The 24,578-nt window shown below is 39.7% G+C and overlaps 1 protein-coding gene across 3 annotated transcripts in view; it reads left to right on the forward strand.

Annotated features, from left to right (window-relative positions):
• Positions 1 to 1,067: 1,067 nt before the first annotated feature.
• The window catches only part of LOC121299524 (WSC domain-containing protein 2-like), a 40,444-nt gene continuing 16,933 nt past the window's right edge, over positions 1,068 to 24,578 (forward strand). Inside the window, exons 1-3 of one of the 3 annotated variants that reach the window (XM_041227294.1) lie at positions 1,068 to 1,673; positions 6,635 to 6,841; positions 21,929 to 22,919. In XM_041227294.1, the coding sequence (XP_041083228.1) occupies positions 22,562 to 22,919 (358 nt within the window). In that variant the 5' untranslated portion in view covers positions 1,068 to 1,673; positions 6,635 to 6,841; positions 21,929 to 22,561. Of the gene's footprint in view, positions 1,674 to 6,634; positions 6,842 to 21,785; positions 22,920 to 24,578 lie in introns of those variants that run through there. The other 2 variants (XM_041227295.1, XM_041227296.1) reach the window with 2 other exon arrangements.

The following is a 24,578-nucleotide window of genomic DNA, read 5'->3' on the forward strand; positions in this document are numbered from 1 at the left end:
GAGAGTCTAACACAAATAATTCTGCACATTTTTAGTATATATCCTTGAGCAGAACAACCAGTGCTGCCATACACAATGCTTCTGAAATTCACGCTCACGAAAAGCACGACCCATTCCCTTCACCTCCAGTCCCATTGCAATCAGCTGGAACTTTGGGGCTTCAGTTTTTTGGCGACAGCTCAACAACGTGGAATGCAAGAGCCGTACTTTTTAGACACAGAGGCTAGAACTAAATGACATTCGGGTTACCACCTTCCTACAAGCCCAGGGTTAAGACACTTCTGGATACGTGACAACAGTTGATCAAAGAGGCCGATATTTTTTTGAAAAAAAAATCCAAACAGGGATTGTGCGGCTCATTTCCTTTTTAATATTTATTTAATGTTGTATTTTAATAGCACTGCCTCTTCACTGCAATTTAATTAAATAAGGACAAGTGAAGACTCGGGGTGCAGGAAAACCGTAACTGAATTCACTGACACTCCCTCTCGACAGCGGCAGATGCAGGTGAATAGGGATTAAGCAAAGACACCTGTAGCCACCTTGGCAACCAGGTGGTTGAGTATAGGAAGCCAGCTTGGCAGGTGGAAAATACCTGTACTGTATTTGTTAGATGTGGGCAGGTAAGAAATAAACATGAAAAATATAATACAGTGACAAAGAAGAACAGCTGTATTCTATTCTGAAAATAGAAATAATAATGTAAAAAGTGGATTATCAAGAACATTAAACCTGTTTAGCTATTGTTAAGGTTTTTGGTAAAGAAAACCAATACAATAAAAGATATTTAAGTTAACTTTGTAACAACAAGTGATGGGGGGCCCCCCTTGCAAAGTAGGCATATTCAGATAATAGATTTAAATCAGCAAGCAGTATTTCAGATCTACACAATTGTCAGGGAGGAATATTTCAAGGGTGTGTGGGAGAGAGCCTGGTAGTCTATGTTGCTTTTTTTTTTCTTTCTAGTTTAATCCCTTGCTGTATGTCTTTAAATACTGTAGGCAGTGCTGCAGGCTTGTACAATGTGCTTGCTCTCCAAGTTCTTCACTCACTGAGATGCTGCTGTGTGCAAAGCTGCGGGTCTATCTGACAGCCACGCTGGAGAAGGGAGCAGTAGGCTGATCTTTTCCCCCGATCAGACACATCGCAAGTGTAGAGATCTGACCTGATTCGTAGAGGGAACTACGGACTACAAGATCGTATCACAAAAACGCTCTTTTGTCAACAGCGCTAGGACAGCAAACCATTTTCCTTTTCTCGCATTGCAATTTTTCTTTTGCTCTTCTGCAGCAAGAACCCCGTTTCTATACTGGACAGAGGGGGGCTGCTCAATATCGTACGAGGTTGTATGTAAACTGCAGAGACAGAGACAAACCGGCTGAAAAAAACAGTGATGTTTGTTATTTACTGAAGTACAAAATACTAAGCGTAATCGTTTACTAATAAAACGAAAATGCGACCCGGAGAGCGGATCAACCAGACCGTTTTACTATCTTTCCTTAAATAAAGAAAGATTAAAGGGGAACTAATATCTATGAGTTTCCACAGCAGTACTACTCAAGTCAATTGTTTGTCATCAACCAGGTTTTACGATAAGGAGCCCGGGACTAAGAGTGTGTGCTTTTTGGGTTTATTCCGTGTTCTCAGTGGAATAGCAGTTTTTCTATTTTGAGGTAAGTAATAATAATTACCTGACGCGGACCGCGTTCACCTGCCCATTTGTGTATGTTTTTGAGTAAAGTGAAAACAACAGTGCCCCTATTTGTGAAAATGTTTATTATCGCTATCCAAAGCAAACGATAACAAAAGATAACATATACTTAAGTGATAGTACAGTGATAATGCGTGACTCACATTTTAATAAATAAAGAGCCTGCACTCTCATTCCTGAAGTATCGATTTACCTTGGTTAGGTATCCTTACTACTTTAACTGCAGGTTTCATTTTAGCTGTGCTACTGCGTGTACCAAAAGAGCTGCTTGTTTTGCGTCTCGATGTGCTTTCCCCACTGATGAGCAATTTGACAAAATATTGTACAGGTTTGGCTTCAGAGTAAAAATAAAAAACACACACACACACACACACACACACACACACACACACACACACACACACACACACACATATATATATATATATATATATATATATATATATATATATATATATATATATATATATATATATATATATATATATATATCTGTAAACTGTGGAAACTATTGAAATATTTTCCTTGGTATTTCTGTAAAGTTGTTCAAAGTGTGAATTCAGAAGGACAGGGATTTCTTCTGTATTCTGCATTCTGCTGTACTCAGAACCTAATATTGATACATTTGATAGCTTTTGCAAAATTTATAAAGAGCATGCCATTGAACAAAGGTAGCTCTACCCAAACCCTTGTGCATTTTCTAGCACTGGGTGAGACATTTAATTAGATTAATTTTCTCCCAAAATGGGTGTCTGGAATGGTATGGTACATCTGCTCTGTATGTTAAAGAATATTTCCACTACAGTACAGTACAGTAGCTTGGATCAGGGATGACTGTGGCTTTGAATAATGCAAATCAGGATAGCTTTTTAATAATTACAATACAACAAATGTAAGAAATTGCAATATAGTTAACCACAGTTGTGGGACTTTTTATCCTCTTTAATTAGAACTATCCATGCACAATCATTCTAAATTCCATCTGTTCCCATCCAATCTGTGTGTGAGTGTGTGTGAGTGAGTGTGTGTGTGCATCTGCGTGTGTGTGAGTGTGTGTGTGTGTGTGTACTTAAGTGATAGTACAGTTAACGCTTAACAGAAATACAATGCTGCGCTTAAGATTGTGAGAAAAATAGTTCAGAACAAAATACTGGTCAGATCTCACAGTGGTGCGACGTACTTGTGGAAATGTGTATAGATTCTACACTACAGTACTTGACCCAGTAAATACCAGCTGTGCTACAGTGTGTTTCCATTTGGAATGGATCACTTCATATTCTGCTTCAGACCCTATTCAGTTGTAGTTTTCCACTCGTATGAATGAGATCTATGGAACGTGACAGCATTCTAGATTGGAATTTGTGAAATCTGATCTTCTTCACTGTGGTAATCACATTCGAGAACCACTTGATCCAGAACTTTACTGGAAAAACAATTCTAAACCTTTTTAGTCAGATCCATCTACTGTAGGAATAATGACTGTAATCTGGGGATTCAAATTTGCAGTACACCAAACCAGTCTTCTGTGGATCAGGGTCTCCTTATTGTAATCCTGGGAAATTCATCCACGTCAGAAAAATTCTACTTGCCTGTGGCAAAGTTTTGATTGCCAAAAAACAATCCTACATTTTCTTTTGACTAAGGAGCATGCAAATGGTTTTGACTTCTATGATAACTGCAAAATACTTTGGGTGCCATGCTACCATAAGAAATAACATAACATCCTGTATCACAGGCTGACACAAACATCATTGCATTTGAGCGACTTCTGTCTCGGGAAAGTGGATCCATAAAATCAGCTGTTCAGCAAAAACACAGCTATTACATAAGCAGCTGACATTTAGATGGCACAAGCTGCATGTGCAAGCACTGCAGTGCACCCACAGGTGTGCAAGTGCTTTATAATTACGAATCTGAGTGCCCTATATAATTAATGATCCTATTTTACTGCCCAGGATGTTTTTCAATAGAGCTAAGATTTTAAGTTTGTGAATGTTGATAATGCTTTATCATGCTATAAGCGACACAGTACTATACATGACGATCTGATGGATTAATTCGCATGATGTGCAATAAGAGAAAGCTTATCTTTAATGAGGAACTAAATGAGATACGGCTGTATTCATACCAGCAGTAAATCACCATTCATTCACCACTGAATATCCGTTCTGCACAAACAGGAATCTGTGTCCTGAGTGCTTTTGGGTATGCAGCTATGTAGTGCTCTTGGATATGTAGCTGTTTAGTGCATGTGAATGAACAAATATTAATGTAATCCCCATATCATGTGGAATTGTAGAAAACATTCAGTAAATACAAGTACACACACAACTGCTGCAGTGAATGCATTAAATAGGACAGAACAGTGTTGATGTTGGCACATTTTTAAGTGGCACAACATCGGACATGAAAATAGAGGGTATTGAATGATCGTTCGTGATGTGCGGTTTTTATTCACCACAGGAGGATGTCCCAGTGGTTTATGTAAGGACATCCTGTCAAGGCCAATCCAAAAACGTACACAGCATGTAAGCAAAGACCCATTTGAATTTGTGCCGGTAAGCATTTTATTCCACTTGAGCACAGTAACCAAAATGTATCCCACGCTGGATACTGTATACCCACACTTGTGGTATAAATGAAAATATACACGCTTTCCAGACCAGGTTAAATATTGTTTTGCAGAGCCTGAAAAGGTGATTGAAGTTCAGACGTTTTTGTATTTAGCAGACTTGTAAAAGCATTAGAAAACCCTAAGAGATCCAAAATTGCCTTTCACACTGCCTCCTAATGTTTTCACAGACGATTCACAAGCTCAGGTCTTATTTAAACATTAGCAATCAGAAGGCTCTGTACCTGTGGAGCTGTAGACACAGAACCTAGCCCTCAGCAGACAGCACTCAGGCAGGAAGCCAGGCTGTGAGCTGACAGGCTAGAGGTAGTGGGAGTTTGACGACGGCTCATTCTGGAGAATGTTTGTTCGCGGAGCCTGAGAAATGCATTGGGCTTCTTATGTTATACAGTATGTGACAAAAAGTAAAGGCTGAATTAAAGGCCAGTGACATTGATTACAGCAGTTTACAGTAATACTGTGTATTTACGTGGGAGTTAGCAAATACATGTGCATTTGCACTTAATTATAATGTTATTATTCATTGTTACTTGTGACATTTCTTTGCACGATATAACCCTAACCCTAACCATGACCCTATTCCTACCTTAACTCTAAACCTAACCCTAACCCCCTTAACCCAAATACTTTTCTGATACAATTGTGTACTTACATATATCATGCAACTATGCATAGTAATATTGTAATTATGTGTAATTACACATATATTTGCTAAGTAACTACTGTGTAAATACACAGTAATTAAAGTCACTTAATGTAAAGTGTTACCCAGCAGTTTTCTCCTTCCCTGTCAAATCTTTTTATTTAGTGCTTTAATTCCAACTAGGTTTTAGCATGGCCCATAGCATCACCCGGTGGACACATGGTGTAAGGAACAAAGAAAACTGAACAGCTGATTTCACAGACCCCAATTACCACTAATTGTGGACTACTTCATCTTAACCATAGATAGTCCAAGATGTTATTTAGGGTCTGTAAAACCATCCACAAAGCTGAGTGATATGTACTAATGTTATACTGAAAGTGAATATAAATAATTCAGTAAACAGTGATGATGGATGCATGATGTATAATACATTCACAATCAGAGGACAGGTACACTGAACAATGACAGATTGACAGACAGATGGATTGTTTGATAGTGGCAAAACAGAGGAATTGGTGATTTTGACAGCCAATAAAAAACCTGCCACGAGTCCTGACAAATAGAGATAGATAGATAAAGAGATAGCCAGACAGTTGGCATTGTTGGTTTAAGGGTATATAAATGAATAGATGATAGACTGGTGAGGGAAAAAAAATCAATGTGAGCAATAAATCACAGATAGTCTCCACAGGTAATTAAAATGGTGCAGTAATGTCAAACAGTTTGTAACGATTTATTATATTTGAGAGACAACATGAAATGTACGAGGGGCAGCATTCTTCTGAGACAAAGTCTGTGTAATATTAACAGCGGAGGCTGCACTATACATTCAATGAGTCCTCTAGTTATTATATGGCTAGTCTCTTTGTTTTATATATATAGTATCCTTTTACAAACTCAAAAAAATGCATGGAGGAAATGTGCTACTATACAGTGTGTGCCATACACAGTACAGTGCAAATCCATTCAGCTACTTAGAGACAGCATTGCCATCTATCCAAAGAAAGAAGAAATCTGTGTTTGTTTAGAAAAGCTTGTTCAGTAAAGATTTGCTTGCCAGCTTTTCAGCTACAGCTTATCATAAGAAAGGATACAGGCTCTACACAGTGTTTTATTTTTCACCTGTCTGCTTTTCAAAACAGTATATATATATATATATATATATACACACACACACACACACACACACACACACACACACACACACACACACACACACACACACACACAGTATACTGGGCCCTGACGCCCCCGATAAAACAAGGGAGTGGTTATACAGTATTTGTTATTAGCCTGTTTGTTTTTCTATGGGTCTCTCGCTATATCGCGGCCCTCGATATATAGTGGAATTGTACTGGACCCCGACACCCGCGATATAGCGAGCGGGTGGTGTATATATATAGTGTATATACTGTATCCACACCATCATGTCATGATACTGTAATTACAGAACATACCAAGATTTGGGTTTTCAGTTCCAGATTTGAAAGTGTGTTCCATAGGAGGGTGAAGGGTGTATCTGACTGCATATTCAAAACCTGCTTTTGTAGCGTACGTATGCAATGGAAATGCAAATGCGGTCACCCTTTGCATTGCAGCAGTGGCTTTAAGTACATTTGCAGATGTGTTCTCTTTATGCACACAGGCAAGCCAAGGGACCAGCTTCGGCGAGGCAGGTCTGCAGCCTTACTTTGCTGAGCACAGCTGCAGAGAATTACAAAGTGGCTTCTGAGTGCAGAGGCTGTCACGTCGTTTTGTCAACATCACAGGCAGCACAAACCCATTAGTGACTTTATACTGCAGGGAAGATGGATCAAGAGTGACCTGTTTGACTACTGGGATTGATCACTGAGTAAGACTGCTTTGGGTTGGAGGGAACTTTTTAAATGTATAACACACTGCTGCTGTTATTATTATTATTATTATTATTATTATTATTATTATTATTATTAAAGGCTACCTGTATGGAAAGGGCTGTAAGTATATAGTAATCACGCTACACTATTTTAAGATGTTTATGCAGCTGCTATGAGCTGTCTTGATCTCTTGCATCTAAGGAGAGGGGGCAGGTTTTCATATTTATTTATTTATTTATTTATTTATTTATATAAGCCATAGCCAGCACAGGTCAATCTAAATAATTATCCACCACTGGTACATTGGCAGATCTTAATTAAGATATATAAAGATACAGAACCGTGGTATAAAAAAATGCAATATTTATACAAGTGCTTAAAATGGATCAATCGGTTAACACTTATAGAAGAGAATTTGCTCTGCATACCTTTAGCAAGATCATCCCATTCTATAAAATGAGACAATGCAAACCATGAGAGACTTGACAGACACAAAGGCATCCAGGGGATCATATAATATAGTACAATACAATATAATCTAATGTAAATCAAGGCATTAGGAAAGCTGACACTACTGGAGACGATAGAAGATTCTCCAGCCAAGTCCAGGAACAGGGGTGGAACATATTATAGTAATGGGTGTGCACAAAGCCGAAGCCTGAATCATTGGACTCCAAGATGCAAAAAACCCATTGCTGTTAACAGAAATGCGGGTAATTTAGCTGATTTCTTTTGTGTATGTGCATACTGTGTTCGACATTGCTGCATTACAGATACTCTACAACCGTGTATCAGGCTAATGAATGCTTTGGCAATATTAGCGACCCTATGCCTCTTAGCCAGTTGCCTTATTGTTTAACCTTCAGAGCAGTGACTGGTCGCATATCACTCTCAGAGACCAGCTGAATTATAACAGCTACTGGGTTTAGTCGTAATTCAAAGATTATGCGGATACATCCAATGAAAGAGCTACCCACTGGCGTTCTCTATTAGGCAGCATCAGTGACTCACCAACACGCCTTGCCCACCTATTAGCAGACTCCTGGTTCACTGCTGCATTTAGACTCATTGGAGAGCCAGGTCGTAACATTTAGTTATGTGTGTGATTCAGTTTTTGTTTTCTTAAAACAGTGTAGTGAAACAAATCATTAGGATACTGACACCCACACTACCCCCCTGGAATTGACAGCTTGGGCAGGGGTGACTCTACTTGCTTTTGAGCAGTGAAGTGGGAAAGCTAGCTACATTTAAAGGCTGCTGACAGCTAACAACATTAATGGAGATTAAGATAGCAGCACATTGGGATTCATAATTGTGTACCTAGAATAGCAGATCGTTCTTGATCAGCCAAGGGATATACTAGGCAGAGGACAATGTGTAAGCTTTTTCTTGGTGTCCAGAGTTTTGATATATAGACACACTGTATGTATATTTTTAGCTGATAAAGCAGGTGAAATTCCTGGAATGTGTCAGAATGTTAGCACTGTGTTCTGTTTACACTGCTTCTAATTGAGGAGTCTGTATGGGTCACGGATCAGGGGTCCTTCTATCCCTTCATGACAATGCACAGGTCCCATGGCCGGCCATCCTTTTGACAAATCAAAGTGTATTTCTCAAGAGATCTTAGACAAATCTAACTGTTTTTCTTAGTACAGTTGCTGTGTGACCGAGAACCATTGCCTTCTATAATATTGCATGCAGCTAAAGGGTGTCCTTCAGTTCCAGCTAAATGTAAGTTGTCCACAATGACCAGTGCCATGTTTTAGATATTAAATGTGCGACAGATAAGCAGTACAGTTACGTAGAACATTTTCAGATTTTGTACAGCTATATCCGGTAAACTGGTGAGTATTTCTGGGTCCAGAAGCATCCTTCTGTGTTAAGATAACTGAAAAAGATATAAACCCCATTTGTAAAAGCAGTTTAATTGCAGCAAAGAGCTTTTAGAATGTCTCTGAATGGCCAGTTTGCTGAGCTGTCAGAACACATCACACTGGCTAGATTTGCAGGTTGACTTATTTTTCATTAGTTTCTGGTACCTGCCAAAAATATTTTCGTGACAGTTTTGACTTGGGGAGCTGTGGTTTGAATGAGATTTTTCTAATACCTCTGTAAACAAGGTACCTTGTTATTTCTCCTGTGTTTGTTTCTCCAATTAAAAAAAAAACAAAAAAAACAACACAAATAAATGAGTGACTGAGTGCTGTTCAGAAAAGGCAATTACGGGCTTGCGTTTAATGCCCTTCTAAACAAGACAACTTAAAGAGAACCTCTGCCTTGCAGCACCTTGCTTTTTTAATCAGTGGATTCTGAATCTGAACGCCAGTCTCTTTGCAGCGAGTGCCGGTAATTACTGTTTTCTGTCACTCTAAAACCTAGCATGGGGAAAGCACCTTTAAAAGCTCAGCGTGAAATAGGATACACTTGAATTAAGAAAGATTTAAGAAGCATTTTCCTATCTGCGGTCTTTTCTATCAGCTTTGGAGACATGAATCCGAGAATTAGACTCCCTCTCTCATTCTTTGTGTCTTTTTTTGTGCACGCAAAGAGTAGAAATATCATTTATTTACCGTTCTGTCTAATTCCACTATAATCCCCCAAAACAGGTCTATTGCCAGGTTCTTTCACCAAAAGTATCCTAGGAACATCTGCATCTGTCAATCAACTTGCCCCGATCTTCAGACAACCCCTACCTCTATTTTTATGTTCTAATGCCTTGGCAAATATTAGGGTTAGAAAATTCTGATCTGTCCAACAAGAAATATGTATGATCTTGGCACATTCTGTAAATGCAACAAATAAGGATTGTTATTATTTCACCATTGTTCTTAGACTCCATTGCATATTTGAATTTGACTGCATAGGCCTTATTTTTTGTTTGCTTCGTGAAAACACTGCTACCAACATCAATTCATATTTTTTATGTTTGCCGTCAGTGAATCTAATAAGTTTTATTGCTCCCAATTACCAGGTATTGTCCCTGTTACACAGTACTATCCCATAAATCGTGATTATTATATTTAGTCCTTTCTAAAGCCTGTATATGATGCTTCCCTCCCAGTTCAGGGGGATGCACTGTTCATACTTGCTATGTGACCTTCCATTACATATCAAATAGTTGCCTACATTTATAAGGAAGTCTAGATATGCAGTCTGTCTGTTGGATCTTGCTCAAGATGCACTAGATGGCGCTAACCCTTTTCTTTATAAATCCTTTATGTAGCCTTGGCCACTCCATTAGGTAAACAGAGGTCAAAGGTGGTTAGAACTTAACTGCCTAAAGCTACAAAAACAAAACAAAAAAACCCACAAGGTTGTACTTTAGGATTAGTTTAGTTTTTTTTTTTTTAAAGGCAACTGGGACAGCTACTGTTTTCCATGGAATTAGAATACATGTAAGAGAATGTCATTTGTTGAAATCAGTTCTTTGAAAACAGCAGACAGGTGGCAAGGCTGGCAGCACCAATGTTGCACAGAGGAAATCAGCCATTCTCTTTCACGTTGAGATATGGGGAGCTCCTCTAAATAACGATATATGAAAAAAAAAAAGCCCCTGGACAGAAGATGGTGAAGCAATGCAATCTGATGTAATTACTGGAACCACCATATAGCACAATGCTTGTCAGCATGTGGCAGTGTTTCTAAACCATGTTTAGTGCTGCGTTTCCAATGCGCTTACAGAACACACAGCTCCTCTAATATGTGAACCACGTCTGCATTAGCTGCTTTTCCCCCTGTCTATTACATTGGCTTATGATTTTGTGACAACGCTATACAATCTGACAGAACTGCAGTAAACTGACCATTGAAAGCAGTCTAGAAAGGTTGTTAGTACTGAGAAATGACAACTATCAACATGAAGGAAGCCAAAAGGAATAAGGAATACAGAAATGGCTGGGAGGGAGGAACAAAACCATTTAACAATATAAGGGAGAAGTTTTTCTGAAAGGAGTACAGGATTTGTGATGGCCATAGTTAACTGGGGAATCAGGGTCTGTTCACTTTAAGTGCAACAGTCTGGCGAACTGACAACAACTCCTGAAACACTTCCACATGTGTAAGAATCCCTGTGTGTAGGTGATGAGGAAACAACTGCAGGAAAAAGACACCAGAGTTTTGCTGCTGTGCGGTAACACTGGTTGCTATGCAACTAGGGGAAAAAAAATCAACCAAATCCCTGCTGAGTTAGATAATAGCATTTCTCATCTAATGTTTCCAGGATACAAGGGGGAAAAAAAAAATTGAGTTTCCAGAGTAGTTTCTTCAAATGTTGACATCCCACAGATGTCTTTACCAGTTAGCCCCCTGGCACGCAGAGGGTTACAAGGTGGTACAAGCCAGAGCAACATGACGTGTGACCTTCTTCACCTCTGCTTTAAGGTCTTTATAATCCTTTCTTGTAAAATGAGGGTAGAGGATTTGTTTACAGGACCTTAAAGGACAAGTTAATTCCAGACTCCTTATCCTTTTGCAAATAGGACAGACACATCAGACAGTAGGCTTACTAAGTGTACAAACACTTGTAGGGTAAAAAAAAACAAAGTTTTTTTATTTCTGTTTTGTATCCTGAGTTATAAAAAAAGAAGAGATTAAAAAGTAGGAATTAATAACCACTGGCTAGAGAAGGGGCTTGTGTCCCTGTTGCTACTGAAACTAACTTTGGTGGATATTTAACGAAGGCAGCTTTCTCAAGTTGAATGTGTAACACAATGGGTCATAAAGAGATGTGCCAGGTACAGCACAGTGCTTTCCCAAAAACGATCTAACTACATTGTAATAACGATGTAACTGGACTGTAAGTACACGTGTTGTTACATTGTAATTACATACCTATTACACAGATGTGTGTGTAAATACAGTGCAATTACAAATGATGCTAACTAGTCAACCTTTTTCATTTTACTATTGTTGCATTGTGGCTACATAACTGTAATGTGTAACTATAGTGTAGTATAGACACAATGTAAAGTGTCACCAATGTATACCAGACCTGCACATGAGAAAAAATGACCACTTTTAATTGCTAGGGCAGATCTACATAGAGGTGTGTGAGGTGCTTGCAGTGTTAGTTTCCCTCCACAGCGTTTAACCTGGCAGGTTCAATCAGTCCCCTGGCTAGTGTTTTTATCCCCAGGCTGCCTTGCATGGAAACGATTTCTTGCTGCTGACGACATGTTGCCAGTGAGAGACAGATTTGTATTACCTCTTATTTGACAGGTGTTTCCCAATTTTCCATCTTCCGCCTATCCAAAATTGTAACATGTATAGGGAAATCACATATTGAAAATGACTTGATGCCAGTAACATACAGTAATCATTTTTCCCATCACCACTACCACTGCTGCACTATTTCGAATTCTCTACAGAAGCACACTCAAGAAAAATTCTAAAAATGTGCAAAGAGAACATTCTACGGCCCCTCAACAATTAAAAAGCATTACACGTTATAAATGTATTTCCACTGAATCGACCCCCTGTTGTCTCTCTTTCTCTCCCTGGTAGCATGCCCCTGGCTCTTTGAAATGTTTCTCATGGTATATTTCCATGCTCATTTAGCACTTTCCTACATTTCTCTCTCAATCATAGCATGCATTTCCTTCTCTTTACCATGGTTCATCAGGTTCAGTACCAAAGTGCCCAGTCACTTAACTGTAGTTTATCAAGTTTACTACCCTTTGCTACGCTGCTACCACATTTACTGCAGTAAACAAACACATTGTTTAATACGTATTGCTAGTTTCTCATCGGTTCACAAACTGCGTTCTAGTCTAGCACACAGGAATAACGGACAGATATATTACATGCTTTAGCACAGCTAATCCCCACATTATTATGCAAAGAGTATAGTGAAGAAGCTTATGTTCAATTAGATTACCTGTATGAAACATGCCTGTGCTTGCAGTTTTCCTAGTTTAGTAGAAAAAGTGTGTAGCCATGGCATCACGATAGGGAACACAGCTCCTGAACGCACAGCGAGGAAACCAGGGAAGGCAGTGCTGACCTGGAGCGGGACTAGATTCACCAGACCCCATGCATGGACCTTGATGTTAATATGGTGATTTGAATTACTGTTTGAAACTAACTCAGTTCACTTTGTTTGTGTCTGCCAAAGATTAGAAGAGAAGGAGAATGCATTAACAAATAAAAACATAAAAAAAAGAACAATTGCCACTGACATAGCTGGTACTGTAGCTGTAATCATTAAGCAGGAGTAGATGCACATGTTCAAATGCACATGTTCAAACACGTGTAGGGCACTAAGAACCCTCTTTATCTGTCGTGAAAGATCACATTACTCCATTTTCTCGAATGCAGGCAACTGCTTTGTTGATTCAGGAGCTCCCAAATCATTATCGCAGTGTTGAGACTGAAGCCTCCACTTCAGACATGCACAACACATAGCTGAAACCATTGCTAAGCAGAAAATCCCACTGCTTTGGGCAGCCGCATTGATCCGCCCATTCAGGGGAGAGGCCTTTATCCTGTTGTACTATCCCCAGTGTTTCAGTAAGAAATTCTCTCCTGACACCATGGCTGCAGGGTGACTCGCTGTGCCATTCGGATAGCATATGTCTTTATGAATTATGTATTTGAAAAGCACAGGTCATAGGTTTTTTATATTAATGCGGAGAACATAAAATACGCTCTGTAACTGGTGTAGAATAATGACATTCAGGGACTCATAAATTCCACCTGCCCCCTGTTGGTCAAAATCAAACATGCTTATTGTCTTGGAGAGAATTCACATAATTCTGATTAAAGTACATGGGTTTGGTTTGAGGTAGATCCTGTCAACCAGTATTTGCTGTAGCAGTGTTCCTTATAAATAAGAAACCAAATGAAGGATTATAACAAGTCAAGCACTCGTATTTAACAATATGATATACTATATGGTAGTGCATTGCGTATATCATAGTACTGTGCTGTAGTTAGCGCTTGATATTGACACTGTTGAATGCTATTGTCTTTTCTAATGCACTATAGGTTACGCAGCATGCAGATAACTGGCAGAAACCTGTTTATGTCACCCCAGTGTAATTTGCAATGAGGCCCTGCAGTATTAATCCATTCTTAGGCCAAATAAACTGTACACCCAGGTGACAGCATTGCTTAAGCAGCTGTCTGTCTACTCAGTCAGGGGCAGCTCTGAAGAATTGCCAGCCTAGTGAATTAATTTGGAAGTTAAGTAAAGCTGGAGCAAGTTAAGCTAAGCTGTCAGGAGCTCAGCGGATGGTGACAGTGGATGGTGGAGGCTGGAGATTGCTAATGTGGGGTTCGGAACAGCATGACAGACCAATTTCAGGTGAATAAACTCCTTCAGTATTGGGATGTGACAGGGAAGAGGGGGAATAGCCTGGAGCCACGATGGCCACCTTTTGCACAGCCACATGGTGTCAACTTGGTGTCTTTCTGGGGCGGTTGGTTGTCTGATTGATCAGCCCGAGAATGATAGGCTGCAGTTCCTGGCTGATTGATTAATCAGTCAGTTAGCCACTGGAAGAAGTCACTACCAAGAACGATAAATGTTTGTTTGGGAAAGGAGAGGAGACTAGTTTAGGTAGGAGTCTGGGAGCAGAAGGTTGTGCTCCCTGTCTATGCGCTGGGATAGTTGTGCTTGGGTGCTGTTTTTGATGTAATCTGGATTTACTTCTTTGTTTAAACCTCATGTTTGTCCTGTTATTTTATAAAAGTGTGCTATTTCTGCTGCTGGTCAGCATTGTCCACGATGCAACCTTACCCCATGTGGCGATTTGGATCTGCGGCTGGAAACAGCACCATTTACAGAGTTAATGTTCAGAGCACAAGAAAGGATCAAAGATGGTTAATAGCGATAAAATGGTACAACTGTGGAGCAACAGGATTCTGAACAATCAGTGCTTGCTATAAACACAGGAGATTGTTCTTCTGAGATATATTTTTATGCTGTTGGACTCAAGTAACCAGTTTTGTTCTTGCCAGCAATTTGTGGTGGGCATATCGTTTGATATTACATTGACAGCCTTTCCCATTGGGGGCTTTGCAGATAATTACTTCTGTGAAGGAACCTTTGAAGCAGGCTGATTGTTTAAAATTTCTGTCAGTTACACAGACATAAGAGAGTGCTCAGTGGCAGGAGAAAGACTTACGGACCTGTCTGTCTAAACAGGGAATGAATGCACAATTGCAGATTGTTATACCAAAGCGTTCCCACAAAACCGGTGAGCAATTAATAGATCTATGAGTTTTGTTGACCAGGGACACAGACTGTGAAATCTCAGTTAATCCAATAACCCTTGCTCTGTATTTAATAATGCCCTAAATCCCTGGAGCAATCCTACTACAGTATGTACGTGCACTTGGTAGAGTACCTCTCTTGTCCCTTCTTTGAGCTAAAGAAAAAGAGAAGACTTGTTAATGGAGTAGTAAATAATGAAAAATGGCATCACATATTCAAACTTGCATTAAGAATGTGTGTGTGTGTGTGTGTCTGTGTGTGTGTGTGTGTGTGCGTGTGTGTGTGTGTGTGTGTGCGTGTGCGTGTGTGTGCGTGTGTGTGCGCGTGCGTGTGTGCGTGTGCGTGTGTGTATGTGTGTGTGTGTGTGTGTGTGTGTGTGCACGTGTGTGTGTGTGTGTGTGTGTGTATGGGTGTGTGTGTGTGTGTGTGTCTGTGTGTATGTGTGTGTGGGGAGGTATTGCTATCAATGTGTGGACATGTGTTGGACTCAGAGTATGCCTATTAATTCCTAACTTTGGATGAATGGGGATAAAAGCGGTAACAGAGGACACAACTGAGTATATCTTAATAAGTCTCTCTCTCTCTCTCCCCCTCTTTCTCTTTTCTCCTCTTTCTCACTCTATTCTCTCTCCTCTCTCTCCCTTCTCTCTCTTTTCTCTCTCCTCTCTCCTCTCTCTTCTCTCTCCCTTCTCTCTCTTTTCTCTCTCCTCTCTATTCTCTTCTCTCTCTTCTCTTTTCTCTCTCTCTCTCTCTCTCTCTCTGATTTTCCCTGCTGCTCAGCAGAATCAGACTAAGCAGGACTCCCGTGCAGTGTCTCTGCAGTGCCTGCCTGCTTCCTTTGATTAATCCAGACCCTTCTTGAATTTGTTTTTGTTAGTAGGATTTACCTACCTCTTAACAATAAATCATATTTGTATCATCTGGAAGGTTAAGATCTTCTTCGATGAATTGCCTCCCACTGATATGGTAATTGTGACAGTTAGAAAGCAATCTTCCGAGCAGGCTTTAGAGTAAAAAAAATACATAAACACTGATAAATCTGAACATAGCAAAAAGTAGGATAATACATTTCCAATGGCATCTATAACACAGTTATAGTTCCTTCATCATGTGCATATTTTCTTATGTCAAGGTGTGCAAGATCAGGTCATATTAGCATGTCTTTGACAAATAAGCTACTAACAACCAAACGAGCAAGATGGGCCAGATGGCCTCCTCTCGTTTGTAAACTTTCTTATGTTCTTATGTTCTTAAATATGAGAGAGCTAGATGCATGTGAGACCCGTCTGAACAAAATAATAGATTAGAAGAAATGGTTAAATACAGCGCTGCAATTGGCTGAACTACATTCCATGAGTTAATCAAAAAATTAGTTCTAACACATGATAAAAAGCGAAATGAATTTTTTTATTTACAAAGAAGCAAACTTTTGCTGCTCCTCAGATATCTTAAATTAACTTCCTTAGTGGTTTATTTTTAGTAGCATTACCAGGTGCAGATTTGGCAGTGCAGCAGAAACGCGCTTTGAAGATCTGCCTGCTAATCCAAAGCATTAATTAGATTTTGTTAACTTAGCACAGCACCGTGAATGTGAACCATCCCCCCATTGGGAACTGTACCTGTGCTCACAGCAGCAGCAGCAGCAGCTCCTCTGAGGCCAGGAGGAGAAATCACACATTCTCATGTATGGTGTGCTTGCAGATTTCTACAGCTGTCTGCATTGTGTGTGTGGAGGGAACACCATTTTGAGGGGCAAATATAATGAAGACAGGATTTTGACATCAATTAAAAAAAAAAAACATACTCCCCTGTGGAGAGGCGAGGAGACAGAAGAACGCTGACAGTGTGTCTGATAGTGAAGGCATGTCCTTGGAGGCTTTCTGACTTTTACTGGGGAGCAAAAATGGCACAGTGGAGCAGAAAATAATGCCTGAGAATTTGACCAAGTGCCAGCTTTTAATAATACCTGGCTCTGGATATAACTGCGCAAAACCAAACAGGTTTTTTTTTTTTTTTCTCTAATTAAAACGGCTGGCACACATCCAAATCCAGCTATGATACTCAAGCACAACATTTCAGAAAGTCAATGAGCGTCCACCAGAGTCAAAAAAACTACATCGGCTCCTTTTTAAGGGGGAAAGGCTTGGCAGCAACAATTATTGAAGCTTGGAGTGTGGAAATGTAAAAGTGTGGAAAAGTCTTTACAGAAATCATTTAAAATGCAGTCATTTGATTTGATGGTTACAGCAGTACCAGCAGACCTGCAATTGTAATGCTACTAGAGGCCAGAAAGGTCTCCCCAGTTAAATCATCAAACCCGTCACTCCATTCTGATTCTGTGCCAATTCCTATAGGTGCCACCAGTTAAATCCTATAGATAATATATTCATCATTCAACAAGCATGCCTGCTTAGAATTAATCATCTGTAACTTGTTCAAAGACTATATATATATTTATACATATGTGTGTGTGTGTGTGTGTGTGTGTGTGTGTGTGTGTGTGTGTGTGTGTGTGGAATATCAGCTGCCATTGAGCAGAGAAGAAGAGGGTTGAGTAAGGGGACCGCTCTTGGCTGTGGGGTGCTGACAGACACTCCGGCTTCTGTTGTGCCCAATAGGAGACACTACAGGAGCTTTTTAGTCACTTGCCAAGCAAAAGGATTAACCCTTTGCAGTCCTGTGTTGGACTGGGTACGACATTCCAATTGTCCCTTTCCAGTCCGATGTCAGATCCTGCACCACAGAGATAACACGGACACATAACAAAGGAGAGAGCTGCTTCCGCATCCAGCGCTCAAAGAATATCACGGACATTTGCAGAGCCTTTTGAGACATTATAGTAACAAAAGAATGACTTGGATTGCATTATTGAGGAGTTTTTTTGATAAAACGAATGATAAGCAGAGGATTTATCAGTATGCACGAAAAGTACAGCGAACAAGAGATGGGGCTTGGCTGAAGATGCAGTACTGTTGTAATTTTCCCATGCAGTGCCATTTAAACCTGTTTCACTCTGAAAAAAAAAAAACAAGTTAAACAGCATGTGTAAAATAAACAGCGTGTGTGAAAATAAATTGGACCCGACGTGCCTGACAAGCGCTGAATAAATGGACTGCAAAGGGTTAAGTATGTTATGTCGGTAATAATCATTCAAATGTCTTTAAATACAATTTAAGTACTTCCATATATCTTCCCAGGCTTTCTACCAAGGTGAAAAAAGACACAGTTGTTGTAGCAAAGGTAGTAGATTTGCTCTGCTACTTTTAATATTTTATCATAAAACTACAGTGTGATATCCTCCCATTCACAACACACAAGTGCCCTCTGACGGATTAAATTTATTTATGGGCTTCCTTTCTCTGTTTGGCGTAACATCTCCTGAAGTGTAGACTACACGATGATTAATTCTGACATTTTCTCCCGGAATCCACTCTGATTCAATATTTGCTGGCTCATTAAATATGAATCTAAATTAATGTCCAATCAGAGGTTTGTGGCTGTGGTTGCTGACTGGTGGTCTAACCGTGACTGGGCTGTTAAGAAATGTCCCCATTTTTATCATTTACATTTTTTTTTAAAACAATGTTGAAATCTCACAAGATGACTCAAAGCTCACACAAAGACAGCAAAACTTATGTGTTGGGTGTTTTCTGAATTTAACCTTCAATTTAGTTATTTGTTACAAGTCCATAGTTTCACCCAACACATTCTGGCTAGTTGATTTTACTGATTTGGTCGCATCAAAATGTAGTTCATAAGTTTTCTTTTTTATTCATTTTTTAATTAATGCTTCTAGCATCTTGGCTTGTGATCTGTATCAAACGATGGCCCTGAACGCAATCACCATCTGTCAGTATGCAGCCTAATCTTTTATTTTCTAGTATAAGATGTAAGACGAATGCACCCCATATACCATCAGCACTTGAATAGTTTTGTCAAATCCTTGTCCCTTACTAGTGGGAATAGAGGGATTCCCTGCTCATGGATCTCTATGCATCTGACCATGTAAAGGGATCAACCTCAAGGTGCACTGGGCAGAGCTCTGCAAATGGCATCTTCATGGGTGATATCTTTCTTATCCATCATATAGCTCCTCAAGATAACATCCAATCTACCACAGCACAACCAAACTAAATATTATTAAGCACCTGAGGGATGTACCAGACAGGAGGATGCAAAGTCGATCACCATCCTCAGCTACAGCACCTGAGATCGCGGAGCCACTACCATTCATATGACCCCTACATTTGTAATACCCTGTTCAAACTACCCTTGAGCTTCTTCTAAAAGTGTGATTGTAACCACTGTGCTTTCTGCATATGTAGATTGTGCATTGTCTATGTAGAGTGAATACAGTATAACACATGTGACAGCTGTTCTGAATGCAAGGGGCAGTACTTCAGATTTATTATTATATAAGCGTGGAGTGCCAATATATCCCTTTCAGTCATGACTTTTTATAAAATGTGTAGAAATTTTAAAACAGTTTGTGTGTATGGAGTTTGAGAAGTTGCCTTGCCAAAACTTTGAAAAAAACAACATATATGCATTATAAAATAAATACATAGACAGGAAACTGGTACAATTATGCACGCAGTGTCTGATATAGTGATCTAAATCGAAAGATATTTTAGAGAAGAAATATTTCAATACTGACCCAACACTGAATGCAAACTGTGATCTGTAACCTTGAATGGTATTCTTTGTTGAAGAGGTTGTTATTATGGGGGTGATATGAAGGATATGGCCCGAGGCCAGTGTCTGGCAAGACTGATCCTAGGCAGAGGAATGTAAACAGCAACCGTTAGTTATGCCTTTCTTGTCCGCTGTTCATTATTCATGACTCACAATAATGTACTTTATCCTCTATAAACCGCCACTATATCAGTATAAACATGGCTGCTGTGTAATAGGCACTGATTATTTAATGGAATGTACCTCTTGATGTCTGCGGTAAGAGACCATGGGACAAGGGGGACTCCCACACCTCAGGGGTCTGCAATGTAGTTTGCTTTGAGCTAGGGACCTGGCGCCAGTGATTCTGTTACAGCATGAAATATTGTGGACATTAAACATGAAACCCACTGCAGCGGATAATACTGAAAGCACGTTGATGGCAAATAAATTAGCTACACCTAATAACTTTTTACAAAGGTACATTTTGTTATCTGAAAGGCAGTTTGCTTGTGTGTCTCACTCTCTCTCTCTAATGTGGAGGCGATGTGATTACAGTTGCATGAAACAGGTGTGGGATTTGAGATCATAATGTTGTAGTTTTTTTTATTTAAATTTTTACTGCAATTCTGATATTCTGTAATTGAATACGCTCCACTCAAGCTAGGACCAGGGATTTTTTTAATGGATTTAAGTGCATTAGGCTGAGCATGGCGTGTCATGAGCAAGGAGGACATGAGTAAAGAAGCAGCGGGTGAATTCTGTGAATTAACTCTATTCGCAACACAAAGATACTGCTATTTTCAGAGGTTCGCAAACCTCTATATAAATAAATACAAGTAAAGGTGTTTTTTTTTCTCTCTCTTCTTTGTAATGAGGTCGTGTATCGAAATAATAGCTGACATTCATCAAGGTCTTTACATTTTACTAGACTACACACAGAAACACTTGGTTGCATAGTATCATAACACCTTAAGTTAAAACAGGCTGGCTCCTCAGTCCCCTTTGCAATAATGGAAATTAGCAATGAGGATCTGTGTATCAAGTAACAAGCATGCTTTGTTGGTCACACAAACACCACTGTTTCTGAACCAATTGGAAAATTCCATTCCTGTTGAAAGAATGCAACGTTAGTACTTTGCTAAATGACTTGACAGTTGTAGGAAGGACTGATGCAATTTCTGAAATTGCTAATGAGGCAGTGAGGCATAAACAGAATGGAAACTTAGAGATGAAACTTTATGACCGATTACATCATTAAACACGAATGTAACCCAATGGCATCTCATACAAGGCAGAGAGAGCCAATAGCCAAGCTAAAAGTAGGTACATTTCCAATTAGAGAAAGCTGCATTCTTTAATAGCAAAAAAACAAATAGGAATTATAAAGTAATTCTGACATAAGTTATTTGAAAATTCTTTACATGTTTAATGTAGCTGTTTAATCTAAAGGCCTGGATTACCACAGCATTGCATTGTTTCATCTCTCTGGCCAGGATTTATAGTACTTAAAAGTCTACCATCTTAGTTTACAGAGAAGAAAAAAACTTTAATTAAAAACAAACTTTTCTTTATGTCCACTGAGCAAGACAGCGCAAGGAGTGGGAATACAGGCTTCCACTCCAGATGAAAGGCAGGTGCATTATCCTGCCAGCCACCTTGCCATCCCAGCTGTCAAACAATCAAATAAAATGCACACAAACATTCCAGTGGGTTTCTGAAAAAAGCATTTGCACTGAAGGAAATAAGTAGGCCACACCAGCAGCGCATTCCTTACTCAAAAGCAGAAGCAAGTTGTGGTTTCCTCTTACTCAATAAGCCCTTTGGAATAATGCTGTGTTGTTTGATTTGAATGCCGTATGTGAGGGACATTGTATCTGTTCCTACTTGTGACACAATCAGTTGTGTAACCACAAGTCCTGTTGATCAGAAAGCAAATGCTTTGACTAGTTTATCTCGTGCACACACACACTGATTCCAAGCTGCTATAATGTGATCAATTTATCCTAACTGTGTTATGTTTTTTTCACAAAAGGGACAGGGTATTTTAATTGACAGGGTTACTTGCAGAAATGAGCAAAGAGAAAAGAGATAACAAAGTAATTAAAAAAAAAGGTCGATGCTAATGGCTGATGTTGTCTTAGACTAGAGGGGTCAGAAAACAAATAAGTGAGTTGGTTTATTTTACTTGCAGGTGCTGAATTTCCCCCCTGTGTCTGAGATTGCCTAAATGGTGGTTTGTTAAAAAGAAGGGTATTAGTCAGCACTTTGTACCGGAGAAGCGGCAGGCAGGGTTCTGGCTGGGAATCGGAGGCAGAGCCAATTCCATTAGGAAAAGAAAATGCTCCAAAGAGCCTGTGTTCCGGAAACAGACCTGGAGCTGCGTCAGCTGATCGTCTTTCAAACCACCGACGAGAGTTCGATTTACAAGCCATGAACCCTCCAAGAAATGAGTCTCCTGGGCATGCTGTGGGGTCTTAAATAAGGGGAGTGCTAAAACAGAATGAGACAGGATACATTTAACCCACTGGAATAGATACCATGCAAGTCTCCAACTGAAGGAAAAACTGAAAGTGGAATTTTTATTTTTTTACAGTATCAGTGTTTAGTTTTTTTTGTTTTTTAAACATATTTCTTTTCTTTTTTTCAAGCGTAGGTGTAAGGACCAAGCTCTGTATTCCACTGTTAAATTTTACTTTTTACATTTAAGAAAGGCTTTGGATATAGACAACCAGGCATCCAGCAGATTGCAGCAATACGGTGGCTTTATGTCCGGCTTCAGTGCCCAGAGTTTCAGTGAAGCAGGGCACTGGCAGCCAGGTAGAGAATGGCTAAGCTACTGCTCAAACTACAACGCTACTTCCGAAGGAAGCCTGTGCGGTTCTTTTCCTTCATCATCTTGTACCTGACAGCTGGGAGTCTTGCATTCCTGCATTCCAGCTTCACTGGGGGATCTACGGAGACCAGTAAGGAACCAATAGCTATTGAAACTATAAACGGAGCCCTGGACACTCAGAACCTGGGCCTGATCGGGAGGGTCTTCAAGGAAACCCCCAAACCATCGAGGCGCTACGGGCCGCCCTGGCTGAAACCCGCCTCCAAGAATCTGCCAGAAAGGGGAAGAGCGGGCAGCTGGAGCCGTGCTCTTAAAGGGAGGAGCACCAGGGACCAGGAAGAAAGCAGGGGTGAGTTGCGTTCTTGTTAGTTTTACTTTTAAAGAGCCTTACAGAGCTTATGAGGTAGTTGCAGTCTAAGTATAACATATGTTGAATGTAATTATGTTTCAGTTTTAATGCATATTATACCTGTAAGGTTTAGTGTAAGGATTAGATTAAGATCATGTAAAGACATAAAATCATAATAATGAGTTATTACATCATTGTTACTGTGTAATGTGTGTCTAGTAAACCGCCAAACTGCCCTTCATTAAGACTTGGCTTCTATTTCTGTATTATACAAACGGGGACATGAGGAGGATTGACATGTAGATAACACATTTCTGAAGCCAGTCCATCTCGGTTTTATTACCCTTTTATTACAACATTGGGTGGTGAGGCTAAACCCTGCACATTTTGTCAGTCTTTTGATTCTTTTGATATCTGCATATCAAAAATAGCTCACCATTAAAATGACGCTGTGAGTATTAACAGGAAGAGAATCTGAAGTCTCTTGTGACCAAGTCTCTATTAAAGCCATGTCACTATTCCCTTGTTCTGATAATAATAAGAGAATACCGTTGTACAATTTGAATATATGGATTTTAGGGTTCCAGGACTCATTTGGTAAAGGCACTACTGCACTGGATGCAGGGTGAGTCCTACAGGGTCCTGTAGGTTCCAATCCTGGACAATCCTTCAGCCCTCCTGATTGAGTGGTAACATTTGAATTTGAAAAAAAAAACGAGGGATTCTATTGATAATTGACAAAGATATATGGATTAAGTGGATTTCATTGTTAAATGCAGTAGAGTAGGATTCTTCTCAACAGCTTGTTCTGACCCTCTGGGACCATGAATGGGGTTGCAATTTGTTGTCATTAATAAAGTGGGTCAATGGTAAGAGGCAGCACGCAGTACCATTCTGCGTTAGTACATTGAATCGGGGACAGCAGCATAATGGATTGTGCTGATATTTAAGGAAATAGCTGCAGTGTTATCATTTATTTAGTGACAGGACGATGTAAGCAGCAGCATACTATATTTGCCCAGCCTTCCATTCCAACAACTCCAAGGGACTAGGGTGTAATAGGTTCTCATTGAAGGGTTTTGAAGCTTTAGATTCAATAATGATTTGTTAAAAGTGCTTCAGATCACTGTTTGCTTGTGACACCTTAGGAGAAGGGGGGAAAACCTGGACAGGTAGAGAATGGGTGAGATGCAAGCTAACGCTAGCTGAGACCAAGGAGGTTTTGCAAGGGGATGCAAACAAAATCAATAATGGAATATTCTGTGCTGGTGCCACATCATGGTTTATCTTAAAAACAAAAAGACGTCACCATGAAATAATCTTACGAAAAACTAATTTCAAGAGTGTACTGCATCACTCTCTGTTCATTAAGTTAATATGAGCTGACAATTTGAGAATTCCTAGCAGATGGTTTCTAAGTACAAATCTCCAGTCACTGTAAAAACACACAGCATTCCCTTTCCAGCCCATATGTAATGTGTCCATAGCAATTAACCTCTGACAAAACGACCTCGTCCTCCAAGTGATGGAAATTAATTGCGTCACTGTAACATTATCTAGGCATTAATATTGCAAAACAGTCACCCAGGTCCCGAAATTCACTTATTAGTGGATACGTTACAGGATGGATTCCTTGTGTACAGTAACCACATCCAGCTG

Source organism: Polyodon spathula, chromosome 25 (genome assembly GCF_017654505.1).
Source record: "Polyodon spathula isolate WHYD16114869_AA chromosome 25, ASM1765450v1, whole genome shotgun sequence".
NCBI lineage: Eukaryota > Metazoa > Chordata > Actinopteri > Acipenseriformes > Polyodontidae > Polyodon > Polyodon spathula.